Here is a 24,855-nt window from a genome sequence, read left to right as displayed (position 1 = left end):
AGAAAACTTTCAAGATAATTATAAGTGATATATTTCTGTTCTAGTGGTATTTGTGGAACTAAAAGATTGAACTAAGCTATGAAGTTTAATTTAGCATGTCATAAAATCAGCATGTAAAAATTCATTAATAGCTTTTGATTTCACCAACTATATTACAAGCTTAACTAGTTTGCATTCCAAGTGCATATCCTAATCTATAAGATTAAGCACCTTTAATATGTTAGCATGTTCTATCTTTCTCAAAAATCAAAGTTGCAAGGTTATGGAAGTAGTATAAGCAAAACTTGTTGTACGTAAATGCAAGAAGTTGCTTATCTAGTAATAGGTGCCTATGGATTTTTTGGTTGATGTCTGAGCAAAGGTACTTCTCTTGCATAAACTTGTATTTTTCTATTTATAAGTTTTCCTTTTACCTAATTGTTAAGGTAGAGCAAAACTTGTATTTGAAGATTATGCAAATAGTTGATGAGGGGAAAAAGAACCTTGAACTATGACAGATTGAGTAATGCATTTTGAATTTGAAGAAGTCAAAGGTCAATTTGTAGATATTCAACAGAATCAAGATTAGTTGGATTGCATTGTGGAGATATGCTCTCATGGCAATGAACTTTTTATCTTTCTCATTCCACTTTGAAATCTTTATACTTACAAGAAATGGAAAAGCACATGAAAAATTAATTTATAACATTGTAAAAAGCAAACTCTCCTTCAATGAATAAGTTTTTTGCTTGGAGCTTCTCAAGACTTGGTATCGTAATAATGAAAAGAAATTGAAGAGCAAGCTTGAGAATGTGATGAAGAAGAAGCTTTATATTACTTAAAATATTGTAGCTACTAAGGAGTTACTTCAAGTATGGGATACAAAGCTCCTTATAAATGCATTTACTGGTATAACAATTTTAAAATATACCTAAGCTTCCTTTCAAGAGATTGGGGATGTATTGCAAATGTAATTGTGGGTATTGAAATTTATTTGTTAGCACGGCAAAAAATTAGTATTGTTAGACCTTTTATTAATCCTTCTTGTGCTAATGGAGTTAATTGGGCATTTTGAGTGTACTTAGACTGGACGAATATAAGGATAGAATTTCTATATGCTATTAAGTAAGCATACTTAGCCCATATAAGGAGTTCCTATTTCATTATATCTTGCATTAACTAATGATAAAAACCCCTTTGTATTGAGACTAGTTCCTTAATATTGCCAATGATAACTTACCATGTCTACCAAACACTTTCACTATTATACCCATGTGTGGTCCCGTTTAGTCCTATTGGTTATTTATAAAAACTGTCTAAATCTACTAGTTGAGCATATTTATAGAAACACTAAAACTTTATAAAACTTAAGAATTCCAGATAAGTGATTCTCCTTCACTTGGAACTTAACACTTAACCCAAAGCAAAGTAGAAAAAATGGAAAATCAAGCAAAATAAAAAGGGAGTAATAAAGAAATATGAAACTAGTTTTGCCCATCATGGTTTTCCTTTGAATCTGGAATTTTTCACTTCCTCCTTTCCTCTTTCTTGGCTTTTTCTTTTGTGTTTCCCTCTACTTTTTCTTGCAGCAGTGTTAATATAGTGTATTATGTTGTAATGGTCATGGGTTTTTTGTATGCAATAAAGTCTATGCAATCCTCTATGGTTGTCTATTAGGATATGCATAACATTGAGTGAGTTTCTCTAGAATATTCTATTGTTAAAATATTGGGAATATACTCTCCACTTTTAGGGTAAGGAGTTCACACAAGATATCACTTTAATTGACAACTGGATTCATGTGTTTCTCCCCATGTTGAGAGGCTCAAAATCTCCAGTCACAAGTATGAAGTTCTCTCTGGCATCACATAGTTTACCACTTTGACTACACAGCCTTAGGACAGTTGTGAGAGTTACCTTGTTTGGCATCAGTGGCATAGTTCTTGCTGTTCTATGCGTAAGCAGCGCCATGGTCGGCCAAGACACCACATTCTTTGCTAGAATTCCATCAAACAGCTTGCAAGCTTCACCAAGGCATCCACAGCTCGCATACATTGCAACTAGCGAGTTTGCAAGAGTTGTATCTTGATAAAATCCCAGCTCCACAGCATCACCATAAACCTCAGACTCTTCCTATGTGATATTCAGTACTTGTGGTGAATCTGTCCTTCAATTGTCCCTCAATTTTCCCAGAGCCTGCAAAGTTCTGAATTCATAGTTTAAGCTTCATAGCATTCTATATTTAATCCTTCGGCCAGAGCTGTCTCGGAAGAACATCAATCCAAAGCACTCACCAAACTTATAGAATCCACTTGAATACCCTCCAGATCCATTAATCTAAACAGATGAACTGCAGTAGCTCCATCGCAGTTCTGTCCGTACGCCGCCACCATTGCGTTCCACGACACAAGTTCTTCTCTGGCATCTCATGGAACAGATTTCTCGCGCTGTTGACATGCCTGTTTTGAGCATAAGCCGAAACCATTGTCGTCCACACCACTGTGTCTCGACAGGGCATCCGATCGAACATCTCTCTCGCATTTGGGAGCTTCCCCTGCTGCGAAAACGCCACCACCATTGTAGTAAATGATGCCAAGTCCGGCTTTGGAGTGGATTCAAACGACCTCTTTGAGCTTTCGAGATCTCCAAGCTGCACAAACACCTTCGTTCGCGTGTTCCATGAGACATCGCCTCCAAGAGCTTGATGGCCTTGTTCGCCATTCCCACGTCAACCACCTTGTTCCACAGCACCATATCCCTCATTAGAATCTTCTCACTCGCCGTTTCTGGGCATATTCCGCGACCAGCACACGATTGTCTGCTGGGGCATCTTGTCAAAAAGATCCTTTGCGGTGTCGAGAGAGCCAGACAGAGAATATACCCTTATGATTGCGTTCCACGACCACTGCGGCATCTAGTCGAACATGTCTCCGCACCTGGGAATATGCAGTGCATGACACAATATCTTTGTTAGGCATCTGGGCGAAGATCCTCCTAGCTTCGTGGAGATTCCCATTGCCAGTGTAGGCTGCCGTCATGATCTCAAAAATGGAGTCAATTTTTCATTGTAACTTCCCCTTCTCAAGATTTACACATCCAAAATTTTATTCTAAATAATATAATACATCCATGAGTGCATCGCAATTCTCTCAAATGCCCAGTGGGATTCGTCCAAGCTGCCGCATTTGCCAAACTATTCCACTAGGAGAAGGTGTTTCAATCCCAGCCATTTCCAACTAGGTGCACGGAGAGCGATTCGAGTTCCTGCAAAGCCGGATCGCAGAGGCGTAGGTCGAGATGCTTTGGGGGGATTTCCAGGAACCAGGGAGTGGAGCTTGATAGGATCTAGATGAATAGGATCTCATGGAGTGGAAGTGGCGGCATTTCTTCCATTGCGGCAGCTCATCCCTGATCGTGGGCGATGGTCTCGCGAGCCTCAATCAAGCTATCACACTCGTTGCCTCGATCGACCAAAAGGCTCTTAAGGGGGAAAGGAATATCCTGTTCTAGTGTAAACCCTAATGAGTTTGGGCGGGACGATGAAGCGGCAGCGGCGATCGTCTTCCCGGGTAAGCATTTTCCCTCCGGTGGCGTGTGTTGAGCTCGCTGGTTTTGTAGATTGCTGCGCGCGGTGGTGCGCCGGAGCCAGAAGGGGTGAGAAATGGTTCTCCTGTCGATTTCTTTTTCATGAACGAATTTTTTCCAGGAAACTGTCGACTTTGGTGTGGGCTACATGGAAGACAATGTGCTCGCAATGCTGGATTCACAGGGCGTCAAAGACGCCGAATCCATTCGAGACGACAGTATGAGCTCTCTCGTTTTTTATGGTTTTTCTTTTCTTTAGTTTCTCGTTAACTCTTTTCAGAGCTTTCGTTCCTGGATGTCGTTTTTGAGGAGTTTGTGATGCCCGAGAAAGCCAGGCCAAGCAAGTAAGCAAAGAAAAGAGAAAAGAAAGAAAAACTTTTCTAAGTTTTGGATTTCTAGGAGCATCTACAGAGCTGTCTACTCGTGTTTGCGAGAAAGCAAATCCATGGAGGTGGCAATGGCGAGCTACAGACTTTTGAAAGACTTAGACGAGGTAACCTCTTCGATCATACTGATCAATCTATCTTTCTTCCTTTTCTTTTTCACAGGTAGTCATATCTTACGCGTCGGAAGTCCCTTACAAAAATGTTTCCTGCATTACCTCCTTGGTAACTCAATTCACCATTTATTTATTTAATTTTTCCTTTTCTCCATGTTCTGACGGATGCCTTCTAGAATCTGTCATCGCTTGCCAGAGATTTAATGGTTAAAGAGTCTCCAATCTGCGCCGTAAGTGAAATTTTATTTATTTCTTTCTGTTATTTTCTCCTTACATGCTTTTCTTTACAATGGAGTTTCAGTTTCCGGTGAAAACACTTGTGTTTCGGCACTTCATTGATCAGTTGGTCAAAGATTTTGAGCAGACACGGGCAAGCTTCGATGGTATGTGTTTTTTTTCGAAAGGGTAGAAGCTAAAAGTTTGAAGATCTCGCAGGTGCAAATATGGAGAGGTTTTGCGTTTATAAGCAGTTGGAGATGTGCGGTGGAAATTCTTCCTTTGATAAGATCCTCCTGGAGTTGCTACATTTTAGTTTGGAGGGAGTGACAGAGAACAATAGCAGTCTCCAGTACTTCGACATCATTTATAAATCGACCCAAGCGTTGATATCTCTGGTAAGTTTTTCTGTGACCTTGTTGTAATAACGTCTCTTATTGTTTTCACAAGCTATTTCACCTTGATGAACTGAAAACGAGGTGAGAATCGTTGTTTATAATGGTGCGATAATCTTTACCTTTGTCAGCTTAACGAAGGATTATATCGACCAGTTAGTGGACAAACTGTTCAAGAATAACGGTGAAAAAATGCCTATTTTCTTGGAGGTGTGTTTATCTATTTACATGCTTTTAAATATCGACGATGTTTTTATTTCATAAGGCAATCCAGAAACCCGAGCAGAAGCTCCAATTCGTAATGGAGTGTTTTGTTAAGCTATTTTCCTCAAGGGTATGTGGTTTTCTTTCTGTAACTTATGATTGGAAGAGTTCGAACGTTTTTATCTTTTTGTAGCGACCACCTATAGATTTTTCATCCTTCGAAGTCTTGCTGCAACGCTTCGATGATCGAACTGCGCAGGTCTTACTCAAAGAATCACAATCACAATTGCTGCTTGCTCACGCGTTTCAGGTATCGCTGTTTTGTTTCTCAATTTTGCAAAACAATTTCTTTTTCTTTTTCTTTTTCTTTTTCTTTTCTTTTTCCAGGCAATTCTCTGCATCAATCCTTCCGACGGCTCTTCGATTGCAGGACTGTTCATCGCTGCTTTTGAAAAGCTTCAAGCGGTTCCTCGGTATGCTATGCCTAAATCAAAGTTCTCCAAAACATTTGTTTCCTGTTTTCCAGGGATTTCATTGTCCATCCGACTGCAAAGCAGGCCTTGGTTGTGGCGGAGGTCTTGAGCAACATCTGAAGTCGTCAACTCCAATTGAGAAAGACTAATCTCTAAGACCGGTAAACGCATTACTCGTTTCTGGAGTAATGTTTGTTCTTGACGATCTTCACAGGTATTAACAGATTTTTATCGGCTGCGACTCCGCTGTGGAGTGTTCTTCGGACTCTTTCGTGGTGATGGTGTCCTACTGAGGCCTCTTCTCGGAGAACCGCCGCCTCCATTCTCACCACCCATGACTTTCGTGGTCCACTGCTCAATCAATCAATCGATTGATCAAATCCATTTATTCAGAAAAGTTTCCTTCTAACTCCAGCGAGCTTAAGTTCTTACCATGTCGAGAAGAAGCTGGTACTTGAAGTCCAGCATGTTGATCTTATCCTTCATGCCTTTGAGCTCTTCTGTTTTCCTTGCGTACTTGGCCACCTCTCTCTTCTACAAATCCAAGAACTGTAAGTTTTTGGAGCTACTTACGAGTTTTGTTTTGTGCTTTTTTTTTCGAGTTTTACCAGGTGTTTCCTTTCACGCCTCAAGACATAAATCTCTCGATGGATTCCCATCGCTGTTCTCGGGATTCCAGGACCTGGATCGAGCACAACTAAGACTTGTACTTCCATTCTCGAGAGAGGTAAAGGATTGAGTTTTACCAGCAGACCATGATCCATCTTGACAGGTGAAAGGCTGATTGTCCAAAGTGAGCGTGATCGGCCCAAGGTTCTCAATCTCTGCTAGGTTTTGCTCCGATCGAACGCCTCTTTGTCTCCTGAGAAAACCATTTTGTTTTCTTTTTCCAGGACAATCTCGAAGAAAGGAAGCTTACCAGTTTCTAAAGAGGCCAATGACAAAGATTTGATGCATCAGCTCCTTCTCAAAGTAGCGAAGGATGCAATAAATCTTCCAAAGTGGAGCTGTGCACCATTCCAGCGTTGAATACGAGCACGTACAGCAACAGCACGAGCAAGACATCGCCAAGAGGAAAAACAAATCCACCCAAGAGGGGAGAAATCAAAGAGATTTGCCCTCTTCTCTTTTGCTCCAAATTTCTTGTCTTCGCAGGTTTCAAGGGTTGTGTGTATAAATCACCAACGGCTTAAGATTCAGCTGAAGTGATTAAGTAAATACTTAATCTTGTCTTTTAGGGCTGGCCAATGGACGTACACGCTCTCATCTCCATAGGGTGGAGCTCTGTTTGAGACAATCGAAGCGTGGTACGTGGAGAAATACGTACCTAGGAGGAATACCCCACTGCTTTTCTCGCTGTGGAGTTTAATTTGCTGTTAAAGGAACCCATAACGGGATTTCTTTCTTAATGACATCCCGCGCTGCAAGCCATGGGAGTTGAAACTACCGACAAAAACCACTGTAACTGCAAGGATCTGGAGCAGCTCCTGGTAGATCTGAGTGACGGCGGAAGGCTTGCTTCTCTTATTACGATGTGCCCTTACCTTACGCACGAGGAGAACGTCTACATTGCCGTGTTAGATGCGCGGCTGTGGTTGAGCAACTCGGAGCTTCCTGTCGAACTTGTCGAGAGAAGCCGATCTTGTGAGCCTTCAGCATTTTCGATTTTTCAGTTTATTTTTCAGAGACGAGGCGATCCGTAAGGGGGCCGCTCCAGCCATGCGGCAGCTGCATGGCCACCCTCCCTTCACGTTCCACGTCCTGCAGAGGCAGCGCGCATCGGGCAACCACTTGGGCGTGCTCAGCGACCCGGAGACGAAGGTGTATTACGTGACGCCAATGGATTATGAGCCAGAGAGCCGCGGCTGTTACATGGCGAGGATGTCGAGATTGGGGGAGTGCTTCGTGGGCTCGCGCAAGAGTTCACCGGAAAAGGAGGCAGCATGCCTGGCTCGCATTGACGACGAGGACGAAGAGGACGTCAAGGCAGAGTTCCTCGTGTACAACAAGCAGAGTGAAACATCTTTCATGTTCAAGCTCCTGGCTCACCGCACATACGACATCGATGTCTAATCGGGCGGATGCAGCTTTGTTGGTTTTTGACTTGTTGCTTTTGTCCACGAAATCCCTCATCCAAAGATTGATCGGGAGCTCACGAATACTGACTTTTTCAAGAAATCAATGAAACTTACTTGCTTGGATCAAAAACCTGTTAAGTGTTTCATTTTTCAGTGATGACTAAGAGAACAAGAAAAGATGATAAACAACCTGCATCGATCTTCCTCCTGCCCTGGACAAGCACATATGATCGCGCAACTCTTAGCAGCAGCCTAGCATCGCCATTTGCTAACATTCTATTTTGTCGACTGTGTCTAGTGCTGTTCAGAGCAGATATAGATGCTGTTTTCCACAAAGTTGGCGACCACTCTTTTTTTGTTTCTTTGTCTCACGAGCAGACAGAGCTGCAATCCCTCAGCAGTTGAAGTAGTTCCCTTTTATCTCGAATGAGCCTTGTTCCCTTGAAGTCTACAGCAGGGAGGAGGATCGCCTATTCAAGCTTGGGGCTGCGGTTGTGCCCCCGGGCTTGAGAGAAACCGTGGATGCCACGCTCGAGTTGCGGAGGGGGAGCGCAATCCAAGCGTGGTACATGGAGAGCTTTGTACCTAGTTATTCACTCGCATGCACATGTGCAAAGATTGCACACTGAGTGCACTTATCTTTAACACTAGATTCACAAAAAGAGACAAAATTCCACCAATCTTGTGTTACTGTGAACACTGAAGAAGTTTTTGAACTGTGTTTTTCTAGCTCTTGGCCCTAGTCAGTGCAGTACGCATTGACGATGAGGAGTTCAAGGCATGCTTCCTCGAGGATGAAACATCTTTCGTGGCCAAGCTCTTAATCGTGTGTTTAAAATTATGTACTTCCTTAAACAAGATGGAGTAGCCATATTAGTATAGTGCTACTCCCCAGTCCAAAAGAGCATTTGCGAAGACGGCAGCTAAGCTCATGTAAAATGGAGCCTTGCCATCAAGAGAGAGAAAACACGCAGAAGGAAGGCACATAACAAGTAAAAAGTAGAGCCCAGCACATCTAAGATAAATTCATAGACATGGACAGTACTTGCAATGCTACGGCTTGAGTGGCAAGATCGTAGAATGAAGAGCGCTAGAAGAGAGCTCGAATGATCGGGGGATTGCTTGGTAGCGTGAGCAACAGCAAAGCTTGATGCCTTGGTTAGCTCAAAGGCTTTTCTTTGAGTGAGAAATTAAAAACTAGACGAGCATACCTGAGCATACCTCTGAAAGCTTGGTGAAAACTGGAACAAGTGGTAACAGGACTGTGCTGGATGGAGCAAAGAAGGCCATGACGAGACGATTTGCATCTTGTAAAATTTCATTAAAGATCTCAAAGTTTTGATTTTGATTTTATTTTGCTAGCTAATTACATTCGAGAGCTGCAGCGGCATTTCGAAAGTACTTTTCGAAAGTAAAAAAATCAAAAGATCTCCATATTCTATGGTATAGAGATTCCAATGGCTTCTAGCCACTTAATTTTGCTACTTAAAGAATCCCAATCACAAACCTCATGTGCAATCAAAGAGCTGTTATGCAAAGAAATGCCTGGGAACGAGACTGTTCATCACTGCTTTTGAAAAGCTTCAAGTGGTTGCTCGGTATGCTATGCACAGCACTTTTAAATCAAGAACAATCTTTGCAAATTTTTATTAACATTTCATTTAGGGTTTCTTTAAAATCACTTTTCCTTTAACACTTGCTTAATATCTCTTATTAAAAAGCTTTTAAAGTTTGCATTCGTTTAAAGTTCAATCCTTATCCGTTTAAACAATACTTTGTAGAGGTTAATATTTTAAATTTTGTTTTTCCCTCTTCTTATTTGCTCCAAATTTCTTCTCCAACAGTTTAAGATTTTGAGCTGAAGTGATTAGGTAAATACTTTTCACAAATTTAGAGGATTTATCCAACGGCTAGAGATAAGGGCTTTGTACAGTGCCCACGTGGAAACTACGTGGAATAAAGTATGTGGAGGTGGCATATTCGCTTTCTACCCTAGCGAAGAACAAGGAAAAATGGAGGGATGTGTCTGGGCGCCGGGGATGAGTTCCTGGCTTCTTCCAGTCAATCGCGGCGTATTCTTCCAGCTGAATCTCTGCTGCTGCGGTCGCAAGGCGGCGTTTCGACGATTGAGGCATTGCTCGAGGCGGAATGGTATGATATTGTGAGATTTCTTGGTTTCTAGCTCTCGATTCTGGCGCAGTCATCAGTGCGTTCTGGCAAGGCGATCAGAATGTGAGGGACGATGGTGGAATCGACGCGCAACGGCAGCTGCTAGAGGCGTTTAGTGTTAAGGAGCAAACAGTGGACAGTAAAACGCCTAGAGGCGAGCTTTCTACTGCTGCGATCAATGCGATTGAGCAATTCAGTCGGTAAGTGTTCTAGTTCGATCGATCGATGAGAATCCAATGACGGTTTTTTCTTTCCTTCTCCGCGGGGGAAAAAAAAGATTGAGTGGAGTGACAGGCAGGAGGATGAGAGAACATTTCGAAAGATATGCTCCAGTTTCTGTGCAAAACGAAGCACGAAACTTACTCGAGTTTTGCTGCTTTCGGTTCCTGGGAAGAGGCTCTGGAGATTTCATACCAAACTTAAAGGTAGAACTTGTCAATAACTTTGTGAAAGCGTTTGTTTGTGATCGCTCTCTCCTTCTCCAGGATGCTGCGTTTCGACGTCTCACCTTTATAACAATGCTGGCATGGCAGCAACCTTACATGGAAGCTCAAGAAAAAATTCAAGTAAGCCTTCTTTTCTGTTTTTATTTTCGTCTCCAAAACTCTTTTTGGTGCAGACACTTGTACAAGAACCAGCGTTTGCAAGAATCGCGCCCTCCATACCTGGAGCTGCCGACTTAGCCACGGCGCACCACCTGTTTAAAGCTCTTACTGGCGACAAAGATGGTTTGTCGTTTGACACTTGGGATAGATATCTTTGCGAGCTGTGCGGGTGAGTGTCAAAACCTTTTTGTTTTTTTCCTTCGATTCTGTTTTAAGTTTTATGTTTTCTCTAAATTCAGTGTTGTAAATGGTCGACACATTTTTCGTCAGGAATGTAACTTAGAGCTCGATCGTGACGAAAGTCTTATTTGTATTGGAGCTAGCCGGAGGCAACCTGTGCAGAAATGGGATAATGGGATGGCGTGGCCTGGAAATTTGACTATGACGGATCGTGCTCTCTATTTCGAGGTTTAGCTTGGTTTCTTTTTCTTCCAGCATTAGTCCTTCTGACTTTTATGTATTGCATAGCCTTTCAGGATTGCTTTCCAGGATAAACAAACACTGCGTCTCAGTTTTGATGGACCCGAGGCTAAAATTGAACGTAGGAGAGTTGGGCCCCTCGGGATGGAGCTCTTTGATTCTGCAATTTCGATTTCTTCGAGCTCGGAGTACGTTTTGAGAACGTTTTTGACTTAAGCGATGTGTAATATCTGTACTTGAATGCTATCTTGCAGGGACGATCCATGGGTGCTGGAATTTGTCGACTTCACAGGTAGAGGTCGCCGGGAAATTTGGTACCTGTTCATTCTAGAAATGATGATGGTGCACAGGTTTATTCGAGAGTATGCTCCAAAGACGAGCGAAACTTCTCCAGAATACGCTTACGTCTCCAAGACTGGAAGGAGAAGGGCCATAAACAGTGCGCTGCTTGGGATAGCAAGGTTTCAAGCTTTGCAAGCTACCTTAAAGAAAGCACCGGAGCATCCAGAGAAACTTCTCCAGTATTCATATGTTTCGAGCACAGCAGCTGGGTTCTTGGTGCTTCAATCGCTGGCAGTAGACTTTTGGGGTGGCAGGATGGAGCTAAGCTCTTACGAGAACTCGCAGGTCCCGAAAAACAACGAACTCACTTCAAGCGGCTATATAGTTGGCACGGATGGTAGCATCTACTTCCGAAAATGGATGGACTCAGAGACGTGGAACCGCGCAGAGTCCATAGCATTTTGGAGGCAAAGACTGGGAGGAGGAGGCATGGTTCTGGGAAAGAATCACGTAGTTGGAGGCTTGAGTCAGCTGGAGAGGGCAGTGGGGGAATGCAAGGAGCAAAACAGGGAGCTTGAGTTGACGAAAGCAACCATTGACGGGGCTATAATCGCAGGAATTCCAGAAAACATTGATCTTTTCAAGGTACGCAACTTTTCTAGCGATGGAAGTTAGTGTCGTGTTTTTGTTTTGGCAGGAACTTATGTCCCCTTTGCTAGCGATGGTGATGGAGCTTAAGAAACTTAAAGAATGGAAAGAGCCACCAAAGACACTGGCGTTCTTGGCGTGCTTCTATGGTGCCTTATACTTGTAAGCACTTGGAAGAACTCTTCTCGTTCATTTTTAACTATATATCTTTTGTAGGAGATGGCTGCGCTACGTTTTTCCCAGTGTTTTACTTATCAGTAGCATCGGAGTTTTGGCACTGCGAGGTTTGAGAGCCAATGGACACGTAGAGCCGGACTTTGGAAAAGTTACAATCCAGGAACAACCTCCCTCCAACACACTCCAAAAGATAATCTCCCTGAAGGAAGCACTGGCTCAACTCGAGACGTTCCTCCAGAACGTCAACGTAGCTCTCTTGAAGCTCCGGACGATCGCTCTGTCCAGCAATCCAAAGGTAGTCTCTTAACTTCTCTTTCATTTTGTTGATCTTGGTTTGAGTTTTCCAGGCGACCAACTTGGCTTTGCTCTCCGTGATCGCTGCCGCTGGCCTTCTCGTGACGCTGCCATTCCAGATCATCGTGGCTTTCCTTGTCCTGGATCAGTTCACCATGGAGCTCAAGTTCCGGAGGCCAATGGTGCGTGAGTTTTTCGCTCGACTCAAGGCCTGGTGGGAGAGCGTCCCTGCCGCGCCGGTTGTGGTGGAGCGCTTGGAGAAGCCTGACAACAGCTTGCCTCTACTGCCGGACAATCCCGTGATCAAGGGCGACGTTGTCATGGAGACTCTCAACCAGTGGTTTGGAGAGAAATAGTCGCGCCTCGTATTCGTTTATGTACATACTACCTTATACGCCTAGGATTAATAAATGCTTTTCTGTGTTTGTCCTGCCGTTACACAAGACAATGTCCTTTGTTTGCTTGGAAATATTTAAGAATATTAAAAAATATTCTCTATAAAAAGTAACAATTTAGCATTAAAATAATTTATTCATGATTATTTTGAAAGATTTGGTAAGTTATTTTGTAGTTTTTTAGTTTGTTTAAGTAAACTTGTAAAATGTGCTTAACTATTCTAGAATATTCTACCATCTAACGGTTGTTATTCATTTAGATTAATCTTGTATTTATAATTTATAAACATGTTTATAATTTATAAACTTTCTTAAACTCTTTTTAGTATATTCTTTTTATTCTATCATCTAATGGTTGATATGCAATAAGATTAATCTTGTGTTTATAAATTACAAACATGCTTATAATTCTAAACTTTATTTGATCAATTGGATTAATAAGTAAGAATAACACTACTATTAAGCAAAACAAGCGATTTTAGAACTATAAAGCCTGAATAAAATTTATATTTACAAAGAGCTGAAATACTTAATTATGTGTATTTAAAAATTTTGAGTAATTTTGATTATATTAAGGAATTCATCCATTTCCTCTTTTTCTAGGAATAAAATAAAATTAATATAAGATTAATTTAATATTAATATAAAGTAAATATTATATTTTCAAGAAATTTATTTCTTGTTTTTTTATACCAATTATTAAAAACTTAAATTTTAAACATACATACATACATATAAATTTAATTAATTTAATGAAATTTACTTTTAAAATTAATAATTTTAACTTAAATATATTTAATATCCAACACTGACAATAATATTTGTAAATGCTAATGAATATCCAAAACTTGGATTATTAAAATTTTATCTTTGGATATTCATAGAAAGAGAAGTAATTGCAAAAGAAAGGGTTTCTTTTTCATTTTACTGTTGAATTTGTTACACTTAGAATGGATTCTTAAGTTCACAATAAATTTATACTTTAACATAGTTTTACATCATAATATTTAACCCTCTAACACTCAAAAATTAAATTTTCTTTATATAAATTAATGAAACCATTAATTTTATTTTTATTTTCCATTGACAATATTTTAATTTATTTTTTAAAATTCTCAATTTATTTTCATTAAAGTTTATTCTGAAATAAAAGAATTTTAATTATATATTAAGAATCTAACACAATTAAATATATTCTTTTTCTAGTTCCTGAAACATTTTAAGGATTGTTGAGATTTCTGAGTTAGGGTTTCAAAAGGAAGGACAATGGCTTTGCCCATGGTGAGTGGTGAGTATAGTCTAGAGGAGATCTTGCAGCGGTGGAGCAATCACCAGTGGCTGTTCAAGTGGCAAAGTTTCTTCTACGCGCTGGGCTATTGGCCACTTGTTTTCCAATCTCTTCTCAGCATCTTGGCGATCCTCAATCTTGAAGGCAATCCAGATAAACAGGGCCTTGATCTCCAGTTCTTCCTCACACTAGTCCCTTTGATCTTCTGTAAGTTTCTTTGCATCACCTTCTCTAGCTAGAGCACTCAAAGGATCATCTTGTTTCCACAGGTGAGATGCTAGCGGTGATCTGGGGCATCAACTTCAACACCATCTACACTCTCATCATGCTCGCCTCTGGTCTGACTGGAATCCTTTCGATGGCATGGACAAATCCCACGATTGAACTGTCCAAGGCAAGCTTGTGCTTCGTGGGCGTGCTCAACATGGCCTGGCAGCTCATGCTCGAGTTCAATGATCCTTGGATCTTCAGCTATGCCTGGTCGATCGTTCTGCCCACTTTCGCTGGCACCACCGCCCTTTCCTCTCTTGCAATCTTCTTGCTGCGGAGCAAATGGTCGATTCAGTTGGACGTCTTCTCCGGGACGCTGGCCGTGGCATACGCGCTGCTCCTCTCTCCCAACTTGCTGGAGTCTCCATGGCACCTTGTCGCAAACTCGAAGATGGCGAGAGCCATACAGAGGCTCCGGGAAGTAGCTTTCATCACAGGGAATGATCTACCAAAGGATCTTGCATCGTTAACAATCTCCAATCCATTGATATGGATCCAAGATATGGTTCACACGTTGTGAAGATCACACAGCATAATTCGAAACAATAGCATATAAGTCTATGACGACATTTGTTTCCAAAGCTCGAGGATGAAGGATGAAAAAACATTAAGCAACTTTCTCAAGGAATCAAGCCCGATATTGGATTAATTTTCGATGTGAACTTTTTAAAAGTTAAAAGTCTTTCATTTAATTAATTTAAGGGAATTTGCAAGAATATCCTGCGGGAGTCCAATACTCTCTAAGTCTAATACTAGTTCTAGTGTGAATCTCTCTGGATGAAGAACCACACTCACTTCCACACCCCGGTTTCCAGCGGGCGATGGAAAGAGATAGATCTTGCCGTCGCTCAAATCGTTGGTCCCAAATGTAACACCGGCTGGCCTTCCAAATCCAAAGTCTGTCTCGTAGACCGGATGCCGGGGAGAGCTCACCACAAGGCTGAAAGACGCTGGATCGATCTCCATCTCTGTGATGAATCCGGTTTCCATGACGTGATACATGAACTTCAGCTGGGCTTGGTTCTTCTTCTCGTCCATGCTCACGATGGCGTCGTGCAGGAGGCCCGCGGCGTAACCAATCCCCTTGGACGTCAGATCCTCGACTCTAGCGCTCACGATCGCGGTGGCGATGGCGTTTCCCAAGTAAAACTCTGGGACTTTGGCGAACCTTCCCCGGCTGTCGAAAAGAATCGCGATCGCGGCCTCTTGATCCGGGCGCAAGCCGCGATGGCGCGCGGTTAGCGTCCAAAAGTACGCGCACACGACTTCATAGCTGGAGAAGCTGGCGCGAGTTTCTTCCAGGCATCTGGATTTGAGCTCGGAGATGTGGCTCTGATCCAGGCGGAAGAGCCTGACGTCCAGCTGCGGCATAGAGCTCGAGGAGATTGATTCGCGTGGTTTGGAGAGATCCCGGGGTGATGACGCTGATTTCTTGACTTTGTAGCCTATGGACGCTGCGACCTCGAATGCTTCCTCGAGCTCCATGTCTTGTTCTTCCACTTCGTATGAAACCACTGGCGGATTTCGCAAGACACCATCTCGAGCGATTTGAGCCCAGGAATTGAAGAAATGCCATCCGCTAACGCCGTCGCAAACTTGGTGGCTGAAAGCGATCGCGACGCTGATCCCACCATCGACAAATCTCGTCACCTGGTCAAGGAAAAACCGTGTGTGAAAACGAAGAGTCAAGGTAGGTTCTCCGGAAGTACATTCTTCCGGAAACTCCGGAGAACTTGTCAAGAACTCCGAGGATCTAAGCTTACCTGTGCGAATAGCAGTGGCAAATCTGGACTCCATGGCCAAGTTGGAGAAGATCCCATGTCGCAAAGCTTGTCACAGAAACTCGAGGGCCGGATGGCGAGATCGCCCAGCGTTGCATCGGTCACTGCCTCCGTGAACTGGACCGAGAGCGTGGAGCAATCGATCTCGAGAGAGGAGCTCGAGAGCCTACCGGCGAGAGGATAGAAGCTGACAAGCGCTTGGGCGAGGCTGCCCTTGAGAGATTGGATGTGGCAATCGATGCTGGACGGCTCCACCGGATTGTAGAAGAGGATCCTCTTCTGGTAGAGAGCAAAGCGCATTGCTCGATCGTAGAGTGTAAGCTTGATCGATTCGCGAAAGGAGGATGGATTGGGCGGCTCTGCCGGCGCAACCATTTGCACGGAAACGATCCTCACTTCCTCCATAGCTCGGTCGGTCTACGCGAGAAGAAGAAGAAGACCCCCTTAAAAAAGATTAGGGCTTAGCACGAGGTCGCGGTTTCGAATCCTGGCAAAAAATATTCTTAGCACAATGCGAATATGCTCGAATCTTCACGAACGGCTCCTTTGTGGAAGAAACTTCTTCTTTCTTGAATGTGTCCGCGGTGGATCATCGGCTCGGCCGCCATAGCTAGGGATGATCCACTGCCGCGTCCGGCAGCGTTGCCATCGATCGAATCGGCAGGCGCTGGGACTCGGCGATCGAGGTACTGTTGCGCAGGGCAGGGTTGCGAGGTCTGGTCCCGAATTGAGGCTGCGCTCCTCTGAGGCGGCGGCTAATCGACGCGATCGCGGGGAGGACTGGATCCCGCTTCTCCGCGATCCGGAAGAGGATGAGGCGTCGATCGAGGTATGCCCTTTCTTTCAGCAAGGAATTTCGCCAAGGGGACTCTTTCCACAGGAAGAAATGCGAGAATTTTGCATTGGAATGGGAGTGATCGCGCCAGCTTCGCGATCGATGACGGAAGAAGATGGTTGCGAAGACCTTCCGGAAGCGCGGATTTCTTTTGATCCTCTGGAAGCTCCTTCGAAGATCAGGACGTCGCCCTCGTCGCATTTGCTGGGGAAGGAGATGGTTTCGGCGATACGAAATGCGGTGGATGCTTTTGGGGAAGATCAACGTGCCAGGCAGGAGATCTCTGTGGATTTGATTGCGGACGAGCTTCTAAGCGAGCTCGAGAGAGCTGCTGCGCAGGTACTACGAAAAGTTTGCTTTCGTTTTCTCTTTGTCTGTTTAGAACTTGGAAGCATGCTTGTAACAGGTTGCTGGCATGGAATCCGAGGTGACAATGCTAAGGGAGCGCGTCCAAGCGAGTGAAACTCGAGAAAGATTCCTCCAGCAACAATTGAATCGAGCTCGAAAGACGTCAAATGGACAGCACTGTTGCCACTGTTCTTCCGCAACGCAAGTAAGCAACGCTCTTGTTTGTCTTTGCGACGATTCCCTTTTGTGATTTTCCTAGAGATTAGCCGCTCTAGAAGACGTTTCCAGGCGTAAAGACGAGACGATCCTGGAGCTGGAGCGAGAGATTCATAGCCTGCAAAGAAAGGTATCTAAGCTTCGCTTTAACTAAGAAAAAAACTGACTCCTTTTGTGATTTCTTGCAGATTTCTAGCTTCCTCAACAACAGATCGGAGTGCCCGACTCCAGTGGCCATCAAAAAACTCGTTACCAGATTTTCTTCGTCGCGAGATCCAGAGACAAGCGAAAACAAAAGCGAAAGAGCTAGAAAATATGAAAAGAAAGCCGCCACAAGAGCGCATTCTAGCAGCATTCTAGCCGATCTTACACCCAACATTTGTAGATAGTTTAAATAAAGTATATTCTCCTGGATCAAGATTTAGGGCTAATAGATTTTAGGGCTTTGGGGGAATGGCGCTGGCTCACGACGCTGCCGACGCGAAGAAGGCCGATGATCCGCTCGATTCGCTCGCTCTCAGCGCCGAAAATGTGCAGCACAATCTCAGGATCGCCTACTACTGCCGGACGTTCCTGTCGATCGTGGCGGGCGCCATCGCGGGCGTTCTAGGGCTCACCGGTGTGTATGGATTCCTTTGCTACTTCCTGGTGATGCTGTGCGCATCGGCTGGGCTCGCTGCCAAGACCCGATTCAACACCAGCGCCTTCTTCGATTCGTGGCACCGCGTGGCGTTCGATGGTTTCCTCCAGGGGCTCATGTCTTTCGTGCTCTTTTGGACGCTCGTCTATGACATTGTCCACATTTTCTAGTAAAGAAGAAGATCTTTTCTACCATCGCAGCTGCTTAAACTGGACGCTCCATCTCCATTTTGTTTTTCTCTAACTTTTGTTTATCGTTTTCTTCCTTGTCCAGTCTTTTACGTTGCAGATTTCTTCCGGATGACGCGGTGACGAGCAAGGTCTGTTTTTTCCTTTGTTTTTTTGCAGCAGATTCTTAAAAATTCTTTTCTTTCACTGCAGTGGCCATCCTCGCGACAGGCAGTACAGTCAGGAATGTGTCCAAGGTTGTGCTGTGTTTATCTTATCTTACGGTTTACATACTTAGAAAAACTCGGTTTTTGCAGCTAGCTTCGCGTGCCTCAAAAGGCTGTCTATCATTCACAGGCTAGTGCTCGGAAAAAAAAGGAGAATCACATGGGATTTTTCTGGCCTTCGCGTAAGTTTTACATCATTCATCCAGTCTAGTAGGCTTTTTCTCCTTTTCTTTCGTAATCGTAGACAGCTTTTGGTTGTCTAGGCCGGAAAGATAAATCCGACTCTGATTTTTTGCGTTTGATGTGGTCACCCAGGTCGTATGAATCGTGTAGGAGCAGCAAGGAGCAGCTACTTTGATCAGTGCGAGGTGAAAGACGAGCGGAGCTCGGGAGACGAGAATGCAGGCTTGATCGAGCAGAGAAAGGCCGCAGCTTGGGCATGGTATGGTCGAGGAGGAGGAGGTGCCGGAAACGCCGATTCTCAGCATGCTGTAGTGACAGCACCAGCAGGGGCTGCTCGAGCTTCGACTTCGCGGTTTAGGATGGAAGCTTTTGAAGCTCTGGAAGAGAGCGGGAAGCTCCAGATTGTGGTAGACAACAGGAGAAGCAATCTGCTCGACGCTTACGAGCTCAATTCTTTCAGCAGGAGGCTCGAGGAAGCACTGCTGGGTGGAGGAGCTGGTGCCAAGCTCGAGCGATCGAGCAGCCTCTCGGGAGCTTTTGGAAAGAAAGGAAACTCCAGGATCATGAGACTGTGTGGGAAATTGTCCGCGGCTTTCCAGGTCCGAAAGAACCGCAATCAAGAGCACCCCTGGAGCTGTGGCGAGAAAATCAAACTTCTCTAAAGATAAAAAAAAATAAAATTAGATGCTTATATAGTTGTGTAGGATCTCTTTTATCATATCTTATTTCATGAACTCTATGATGAATCACACGGAAATCTACAAGAGCGATTTTCTATTTTGTAAGTGTTATTTACAGCCTTTTAACATCTATATTGGTTTCTGGACCATTGAGAGGCAATGTCCTCTTTGATCCATCCAAAGCAACGCCGAGAACTAAGTTCTCTTCTACCGACGAAGATCTCGGCAGGCCTTTCTTGCCGTTTCCATCTCCTTTCACTGCTCTTACGCTGCCAACAATCTGCTCTTTGACATCGTCCTGCACGTAGATCTTGCCTCGGACAACCTGTGCATTTTCGCCATCTATCTCCGCCGGTTTCGGTTGAGGAGATTCTTCCTCCTCGACCGGCAGCTTTGCGTGAGATTTCCCGAACGCCGCTCCTAGCAGTGTTATGTCCTTCGAATTCAGGCCCATGGAATCCAGGCCCGCGAGTTGAGGCTTTGCTTCACCCGGATTGCCTTGACTCTTGTCGATGTTCTCGGCCACAATCTCGGACTGTGACTTTGATCTGGTTAGCGGATGCTCTGACGACAGCACCGAGGTCTCACTTATGAGAAGTGGCCTGTCGTACTTGCTGGCCGGAGCCTGTTGCGGCTCGTCTGCTGAAACTCGATGTATCGAGCGAATTGGAGTCGCCAGCCGAGCGTTGTGGTGACTGATTACTTTTAGGATATCGAGCAATATCGTTTCCTGCCAAGTGAACGATTAGACAATGGAAATGGAACTGCTGAAAAGCTGACCAATACCTTCACTCGGAGGTACTCCTCGAAGCGGGATGTCTTGACAAAGCACGACACCAAAACCTGAAACGATTGAGGGATGGTAACTAGGCGAAGACAAACAAGAACATCTATCGCACTCACATGTAAGGCCTGGCTCTCTGGGTGAACATAGTCCAGGAAAACGCGTCTGTGCAATCTCTTGTGCTCAACTTGAGAATGTTTCGCCAATACTTTCCGCATGTCCGCGACGATGAGCTGCCAGAGGACACTAAAATGAGTCCCTGAAATGCTGTGGAGTAAAAACAACACTTACGGCTATCTTTCCAGCGTCTAAATGACTGATGGCCAGGTGCGTTTTGATTCGCCAGTGTGTTTTCTGACTAAGGTTCCTAACGACGCTCACGGTGAACTTGTGATTAGGAATATGGACGGCTTCGCGGTCATCACCTCGAATGACAGTTGGAGACCACCAACCGACGTGCTAGCAAGCCGAATTTTAGTAACATTTTCCTTCAAGGTCCTTTGACAACATACCTCAACTGTCCCGGAAACCTCCTGGCCTTCAATTTTTGTTTGTATCCATTGATTTTCTATGAAAGGTCGAGTAGCATGAATCATAATACTCGATAGAAAGTTCGTAAGAATCTGTCAGCATTTCACAGTCAGTTCCTTTTGAGAAAAACAGCAACTGAATACTCCCCACCTCTCTGCCTGCTAACGTAACAAGAACTGTTCCAAGGCCTCCAGCCGTGATCCACTTTTGAGTCGAAAATCCTAGAAGTTCCATGAAAAGACACACCGCTGCTACCCAAACAGACGACCGGACAGCGTTGCTGATGAATTGAATCCCGAGCTGGAAGTATAAAAGATCACACGTATAAGATACCGCAACGGAAAAAATAACCACAATACATTTCGGCCCTTGTCCGAATCGCGTGTTTCCAAAGACTTTTGAACTTTTTCGGTTAGGCTGAAAAGGTAAATAAAAATCAAAGCATGAGAAAAACAATACAATGGCGAAGAAAAAGCTTACTTCGTTGCACACACCGCAAACGCGAGGACTGTTGATAATGATCTTACAAAATTAATTGATCGATCTTTGATTGCCTGCGACGCTCCAGATGACAAGACCACAGGATCGATAGACCTATACACCGAAATCATGAGAAGATCGTCACTAAAGAAAATCTAGAATCACCCGCAAATGGAGATAACACCCATCCAGATAAGTAAGGGGCGCACATAAGCTACCAATATGTGTTCCGTTTGAGATTTATGCCAGCTCTCCTTCTGGAAAAAGAACTGTCAAAAAATCTTTCACTACCAGGCATCCAGCTTACCCCAAACACGCCTTGCTGGATCATCTTTATCGTCGGAAGTAGTCCATACACCGCGAAAAATATCATGGCCAGAGGAGGAGCACAGCTCGAGAAAACTGGATGCGCTTTCAACACACTGAGCACTCTACAGCAGCCAAGAAGAAGAAAACAAGAGTGTCAATACCTCTATGGGAGCCCAAACAAAAATGTATCTGACTTTGCCAGTGCAGTAGAAAAGATTTGGTGAAAATCCTTTTGTGTCGATGTAAGTCCGAGGCATGAAGATACCGCATTGGGCTTGCTGATTGCACATTTTGGAACAGCTCTCAAGCTAGCCCACAAATGGACACACCACAAATCCTGGTTGTAAAGCTGCAAAACCACAGATTTATTCTATGTCGTGCTAGAACAAATGTAGCTAGAAGAGAGGCTTACCCATGCGCAATTAGACGACCGCAGACCTGGCTGGAATGGAGCTTGTCCCCAGCTCTGGAGAAAGATCACAATCAAATACCCTCATTTCGATAACGCAAGCGAAATACCTGAAAATTTCTCTTGAATTGGACGCCACTGCCGTGGATTTGGCCAATTCGCAACGCATTCATCACCGCCATCAGCGCATCGCCGGCAGCGCTCTCCAAATCCCGCCCTAAAAAGAAGAAATTGCGCGCTCTAGAACCCTAGAACGCGAAAATATAAGCGAATGCTAAAGACAGTGTCCGTGAGCTAAGGACTAAGACTTTCGAGCCGATATACGCGTAGGATATGCCCGGCACGTGCTCACCGTGAAGAAGGAATATCCACTGATCAACGGTCTTGATCTTTAGTGCTCTTCAAATTTTAGGGTTCTTCAAATTTAGGGTTTCTCAAATTTTAGGGTTCTTGCAATGCCGAGGACGCCGGTGTCTGCAATCCTCGGCAATCTTTTAGGTGGCGTTCGCGGCCGCGCCAATGTCGCAGCTTGGTCTATAGCTGCGATCACCGTGTACTTCTTCTGGGTCAGGCCGGAGCAGCAAATGAAAGAAGATCGCGAGGTTAGGGCATGAAATTTTCAGCTGCTAGATTGATAATTCTCGCGCAGGCAAGGGCCGCATTGTTTAGGGCGGAGCAATCTCTTAAGAAAGAGGTAAATTCTCCCAATTTCCATGCTTGGATGAAAAGTGAGTTCTTCTGTTCTTCGCGGCAGGCCGAGTAAGCCGAGTAAAAGAACGAGTTTTAGCAGCAGCGCGTTTTCTCGCAAGTCGGTGATGAAAAGAGAAGAAAAGGAAGAATAAAAATCTATTTGGCCCCCGCTGGAAACTTCGAAGTCGCGTGAGCGCCCGCCTCAGGCGCACGTCTTTTTCCTCGCGGCGGGGCGAGCCATGGATAGAAATTGTAGCTCTGACTTTGGCGCTCCGCGAAGCAGCACGAAGGACGGCAAGCTTGTCGTACTGGAAAGCCAGATTTTTTCTCCAGTCCGGTGTAGGCCAGGCCAGGCCAGGCCAGGCCGCAGAGCAATTGTCGCGCTCTTGGAGCCCAATATCAATGTTTCCGTCCAGATCTGCGCCGAGAGTTTCCATCGAAAACAAAAAAACGAGAATGAACTCCCAACTTCTCACTGGACCACCGCCGCTTTGGTGCTTGCCGCGAAAAAGAGGAGAGAAAAGATTGCGCCACAGTCGTCTCGTCGTGTCAGTCGGGCACGCTTTCCTTTCAGCCAAATGAGAAAGAGTCAGTCAGGTGTGTGTGAAGTAACTCCAAACCTACCTTCCTCTTCGCAGCACCCGTTTTTGTCACGCTTCTTCCAAGGCCGGCACTGGTCAAAAACGCGGCAGTGATGAATGCGCAACCAGCGCCCATCAAGTTTTTTCCCTGGGAAAGACGCATTTTCGTTAGAAAAAAAAAAAGAAAAAAAGTCACAGAGATGCCATGACATCTCTTCGGTCACCTTTTGGAAATCGCGCAGCAGCAGCAGCAGCTTTAAGCTTACCTAGTAAGTTACTCGCTTTCGTCACAAATCAGCGCTCTTTGCGCACCTACAGCACAAGCAAAGAGTTTTTAAGGAAAAAAAATGTAGAAAGAAAAGGATAGGATTTGTACCTGCTAGGACAATTGTTTGTCAATCACAGTTGTCCGGCCACACTCGGGGCTACGCGGGCCAACACCTATAATAAACACCGTCCACAAACAAGCTTTAAAACTCCCCCATTATCGATCATGGGAGCTTCTTGCATTATAAATTACTGAGAAGACTGCGAAGAAAAAGGCAGGGTTCAAGGAAAAAGGAGATGAGATGAGCCAAAGTTTAAAGAGATCTTAAAAGGTTCCCCAAGATTTGGGAGGAAGGAGCTTCAAAGTTTTGTGATCATGGCTTGATAGATGAGCTAGGCCTACAGAAAAGCGGAGGAATAAGTTAGCCACTTTCTGTAGAAATCGTGATTAGAGCGCGCACGAAAACGGAAAAAAAACGGAAACAACAAGCAAACAAACAAGCACAAAACAACAAGAAAAAGGGAGAATTTTGGTTTGAGAGCTCTCACCTTGGCGCGGAGAAGAAAAAAAGCTTCGTCGCTATCATGCGGTGGAGGGAGCAGCGCTGCTGCTGCTGCTGCTCAACATCATCCTTTGGAACTCCTCGAAGTTCACAAACCCATCGCCATCCGAGTCGACTCCCCCAATCATCCGGTTGCAATCCTCCATTGTCACCCCCTTCTCCCCCAAGTTAAACATGACCTTGTAGAGCTCCTCCGCCGAAATGTAGCCGTTCTTGTCCGTGTCGAAGACGTAGAACGCGGCCTTGAGCTCCTCCACGCTCGCGGCCAGCGCGTCGCCCAAGATCTCCGTGTTGAGATGCACAAACTCGTCGAAATCCACGAACCCATCCCCGTCCGCGTCAACTTCCCGGACCATCGTTCTCAAGTCCTCCTCGCTCGGGTTCTCGCCCAGGGATTTGAGCACTCCCCCGAGCTCCGCCACCGAGATCTTGCCATCGCCGTTGGCGTCGAAGTAGCGGAAGGCGTGCTCGAGCTCCTGGATGTGCCTGGGATGCTGCTGCTTGTTCATGCTGCTGTGAGCCGAGGAGGAGGAGGAGGAGTCGGAGGAGATCTCGGCCGATTGGGATCTGCTGAGCGGGGCCTTGAGATCGCCCTCCATTGCCGACTTGGATGATCTCGACTCGTTGGAGCTGGAAAACGCTGACGAAGATCCGTTCTTCCTCCTCAAATATTTCGGGAGCTTCATCGTCGTGCGCGCGCCTATAGCTAGCCTGGAAATCTCACCACATGCCGCCTTGCGATGCCAGCATTCCGCTATCGCTGCCCGAAATATCCAAGAAATCTACCTCTCTTTTACCTCGGATCCTCGCCGGAAAGCTCGATCGAAGCTTTTGAGGTGAGATTTCCACCGATCGGCAGCAGCTTCACTGCGTCTTCCGCGTCGGCGGCTTCGTGATCCCACAAGGCCCGCGCCTCTACCGACAAAAGAGACTTAGCGATAGCCCCCGTCCGCTAGATCAATGCGGCGCCGGCCAGATCGTGGAGAAGAAGCGACGCCATAGCCGCGCTGCTTCGATCGCTCCACAAAATGCTGGTGAATGGCGAGAAACTTAGAGAAGAGAAAGGAAGGCCCTCGGAAAGAGAGGGCGGGCCCTTGGAGCCACAACCCTCTTGGCTCCATGCAGCCAATCAAAACCCTCGTATTCGCCACGTGGCGCATGACTTTAGGGCTCGGGCTGAGGAATAT

General features: G+C 45.0%; 8 protein-coding genes, 1 long non-coding RNA gene and 1 pseudogene across 13 annotated transcripts; 7 read left to right on the top strand and 3 right to left on the bottom strand.

Moving 5' to 3' along the window:
• Positions 1-3,295: 3,295 nt before the first annotated feature.
• LOC9660037 (negative regulator of systemic acquired resistance SNI1) lies at positions 3,296-5,760 on the top strand. Of its 2 annotated transcripts, none has more exons than XM_024674554.1 (16): positions 3,296-3,548; positions 3,598-3,633; positions 3,686-3,782; positions 3,845-3,908; positions 3,964-4,057; positions 4,113-4,172; positions 4,240-4,293; positions 4,365-4,446; positions 4,499-4,677; positions 4,730-4,758; positions 4,806-4,884; positions 4,940-5,008; positions 5,072-5,188; positions 5,266-5,351; positions 5,405-5,512; positions 5,576-5,760. In XM_024674554.1, the coding sequence occupies exons 1-15, from the start codon at positions 3,501-3,503 to the stop codon at positions 5,469-5,471; spliced, it is 1,161 nt and encodes a 386-aa protein (XP_024530322.1). In that variant the 5' UTR covers positions 3,296-3,500; the 3' UTR covers positions 5,472-5,512; positions 5,576-5,760. The 2 variants fall into 2 exon arrangements, with proteins under 2 accessions (XP_024530322.1, XP_024530321.1); XM_024674553.1 differs by having other exon boundaries at positions 5,566-5,760.
• A 3,675-nt stretch (positions 5,761-9,435) lies between these two features.
• On the top strand, positions 9,436-12,449 carry LOC9646677. The gene is made up of 11 exons (XM_024674537.1): positions 9,436-9,580; positions 9,630-9,798; positions 9,876-10,023; positions 10,084-10,164; positions 10,218-10,372; positions 10,443-10,611; positions 10,672-10,811; positions 10,878-11,550; positions 11,603-11,715; positions 11,770-12,025; positions 12,078-12,449. The coding sequence occupies exons 1-11, from the start codon at positions 9,442-9,444 to the stop codon at positions 12,378-12,380; spliced, it is 2,346 nt and encodes a 781-aa protein (XP_024530305.1). The 5' UTR covers positions 9,436-9,441; the 3' UTR covers positions 12,381-12,449.
• A 1,214-nt stretch (positions 12,450-13,663) lies between these two features.
• Positions 13,664-14,626, top strand: LOC9660036. The gene is made up of 2 exons (XM_002969573.2): positions 13,664-13,914; positions 13,977-14,626. Exons 1-2 carry the CDS (start codon positions 13,686-13,688, stop codon positions 14,495-14,497), a joined length of 750 nt encoding a protein of 249 aa, XP_002969619.1. The 5' UTR covers positions 13,664-13,685; the 3' UTR covers positions 14,498-14,626.
• Positions 14,627-14,659: 33 nt separating this feature from the next.
• LOC9646676 (shikimate O-hydroxycinnamoyltransferase) lies at positions 14,660-16,192 on the bottom strand. Its single transcript, XM_024674530.1, has 2 exons — positions 15,741-16,192; positions 14,660-15,627 (listed from the first exon to the last, which is right to left on the bottom strand). Exons 1-2 carry the CDS (start codon positions 16,161-16,163, stop codon positions 14,662-14,664), a joined length of 1,389 nt encoding a protein of 462 aa, XP_024530298.1. The 5' UTR covers positions 16,164-16,192; the 3' UTR covers positions 14,660-14,661.
• Positions 16,193-16,332: 140 nt separating this feature from the next.
• LOC9646675 lies at positions 16,333-17,575 on the top strand. The gene is made up of 5 exons (XM_024674365.1): positions 16,333-16,587; positions 16,639-16,932; positions 17,000-17,146; positions 17,201-17,287; positions 17,346-17,575. Exons 1-5 carry the CDS (start codon positions 16,375-16,377, stop codon positions 17,544-17,546), a joined length of 942 nt encoding a protein of 313 aa, XP_024530133.1. The 5' UTR covers positions 16,333-16,374; the 3' UTR covers positions 17,547-17,575.
• LOC9660035 (ER membrane protein complex subunit 6) lies at positions 17,568-17,991 on the top strand. The gene has a single exon (XM_002969571.3). The coding sequence runs from the start codon at positions 17,611-17,613 to the stop codon at positions 17,965-17,967; it is 357 nt and encodes a 118-aa protein (XP_002969617.2). The 5' UTR covers positions 17,568-17,610; the 3' UTR covers positions 17,968-17,991.
• A 63-nt stretch (positions 17,992-18,054) lies between these two features.
• LOC112346139 lies at positions 18,055-19,111 on the top strand. The gene is made up of 4 exons (XM_024674366.1): positions 18,055-18,116; positions 18,178-18,221; positions 18,282-18,373; positions 18,507-19,111. Exons 3-4 carry the CDS (start codon positions 18,352-18,354, stop codon positions 19,034-19,036), a joined length of 552 nt encoding a protein of 183 aa, XP_024530134.1. The 5' UTR covers positions 18,055-18,116; positions 18,178-18,221; positions 18,282-18,351; the 3' UTR covers positions 19,037-19,111.
• A 22-nt stretch (positions 19,112-19,133) lies between these two features.
• On the bottom strand, positions 19,134-21,863 carry LOC9660034 (mechanosensitive ion channel protein 2, chloroplastic). Of its 3 annotated transcripts, XM_024674364.1 has the most exons (13): positions 21,678-21,862; positions 21,571-21,624; positions 21,353-21,507; positions 21,157-21,280; positions 21,015-21,106; positions 20,850-20,963; positions 20,729-20,786; positions 20,520-20,669; positions 20,351-20,461; positions 20,130-20,297; positions 19,958-20,071; positions 19,841-19,897; positions 19,134-19,784 (listed from the first exon to the last, which is right to left on the bottom strand). In XM_024674364.1, exons 1-13 carry the CDS (start codon positions 21,747-21,749, stop codon positions 19,167-19,169), a joined length of 1,887 nt encoding a protein of 628 aa, XP_024530132.1. In that variant the 5' UTR covers positions 21,750-21,862; the 3' UTR covers positions 19,134-19,166. The 3 variants fall into 3 exon arrangements, with proteins under 3 accessions (XP_024530132.1, XP_024530130.1, XP_024530131.1); XM_024674362.1 differs by having other exon boundaries at positions 19,841-20,071; positions 21,678-21,863; XM_024674363.1 differs by having other exon boundaries at positions 19,841-20,071; positions 20,892-20,963; positions 21,678-21,863.
• Positions 21,864-22,002: 139 nt separating this feature from the next.
• Positions 22,003-22,423, top strand: LOC112346154. The gene is made up of 3 exons (XR_002992312.1): positions 22,003-22,169; positions 22,217-22,261; positions 22,322-22,423. It is a non-coding gene; the product is annotated as an uncharacterized LOC112346154 (long non-coding RNA).
• On the bottom strand, positions 22,290-24,755 carry LOC9646674 (annotated as a pseudogene). The gene is made up of 5 exons (XR_002992311.1): positions 23,655-24,755; positions 23,215-23,504; positions 23,063-23,150; positions 22,882-22,986; positions 22,290-22,824 (listed from the first exon to the last, which is right to left on the bottom strand). The product of XR_002992311.1 is annotated as a neo-calmodulin (transcript).
• Between the last annotated feature and the right edge of the window lie 100 nt (positions 24,756-24,855).

Source organism: Selaginella moellendorffii, unplaced genomic scaffold (genome assembly GCF_000143415.4).
Source record: "Selaginella moellendorffii unplaced genomic scaffold, v1.0 SELMOscaffold_12, whole genome shotgun sequence".
In the NCBI taxonomy this organism is placed as follows: Eukaryota; Viridiplantae; Streptophyta; class Lycopodiopsida; order Selaginellales; family Selaginellaceae; genus Selaginella; species Selaginella moellendorffii.
The sequence above is the reverse complement of the archived record's forward strand: the minus strand, read 5'-3'. Positions and strand labels throughout refer to the sequence as shown.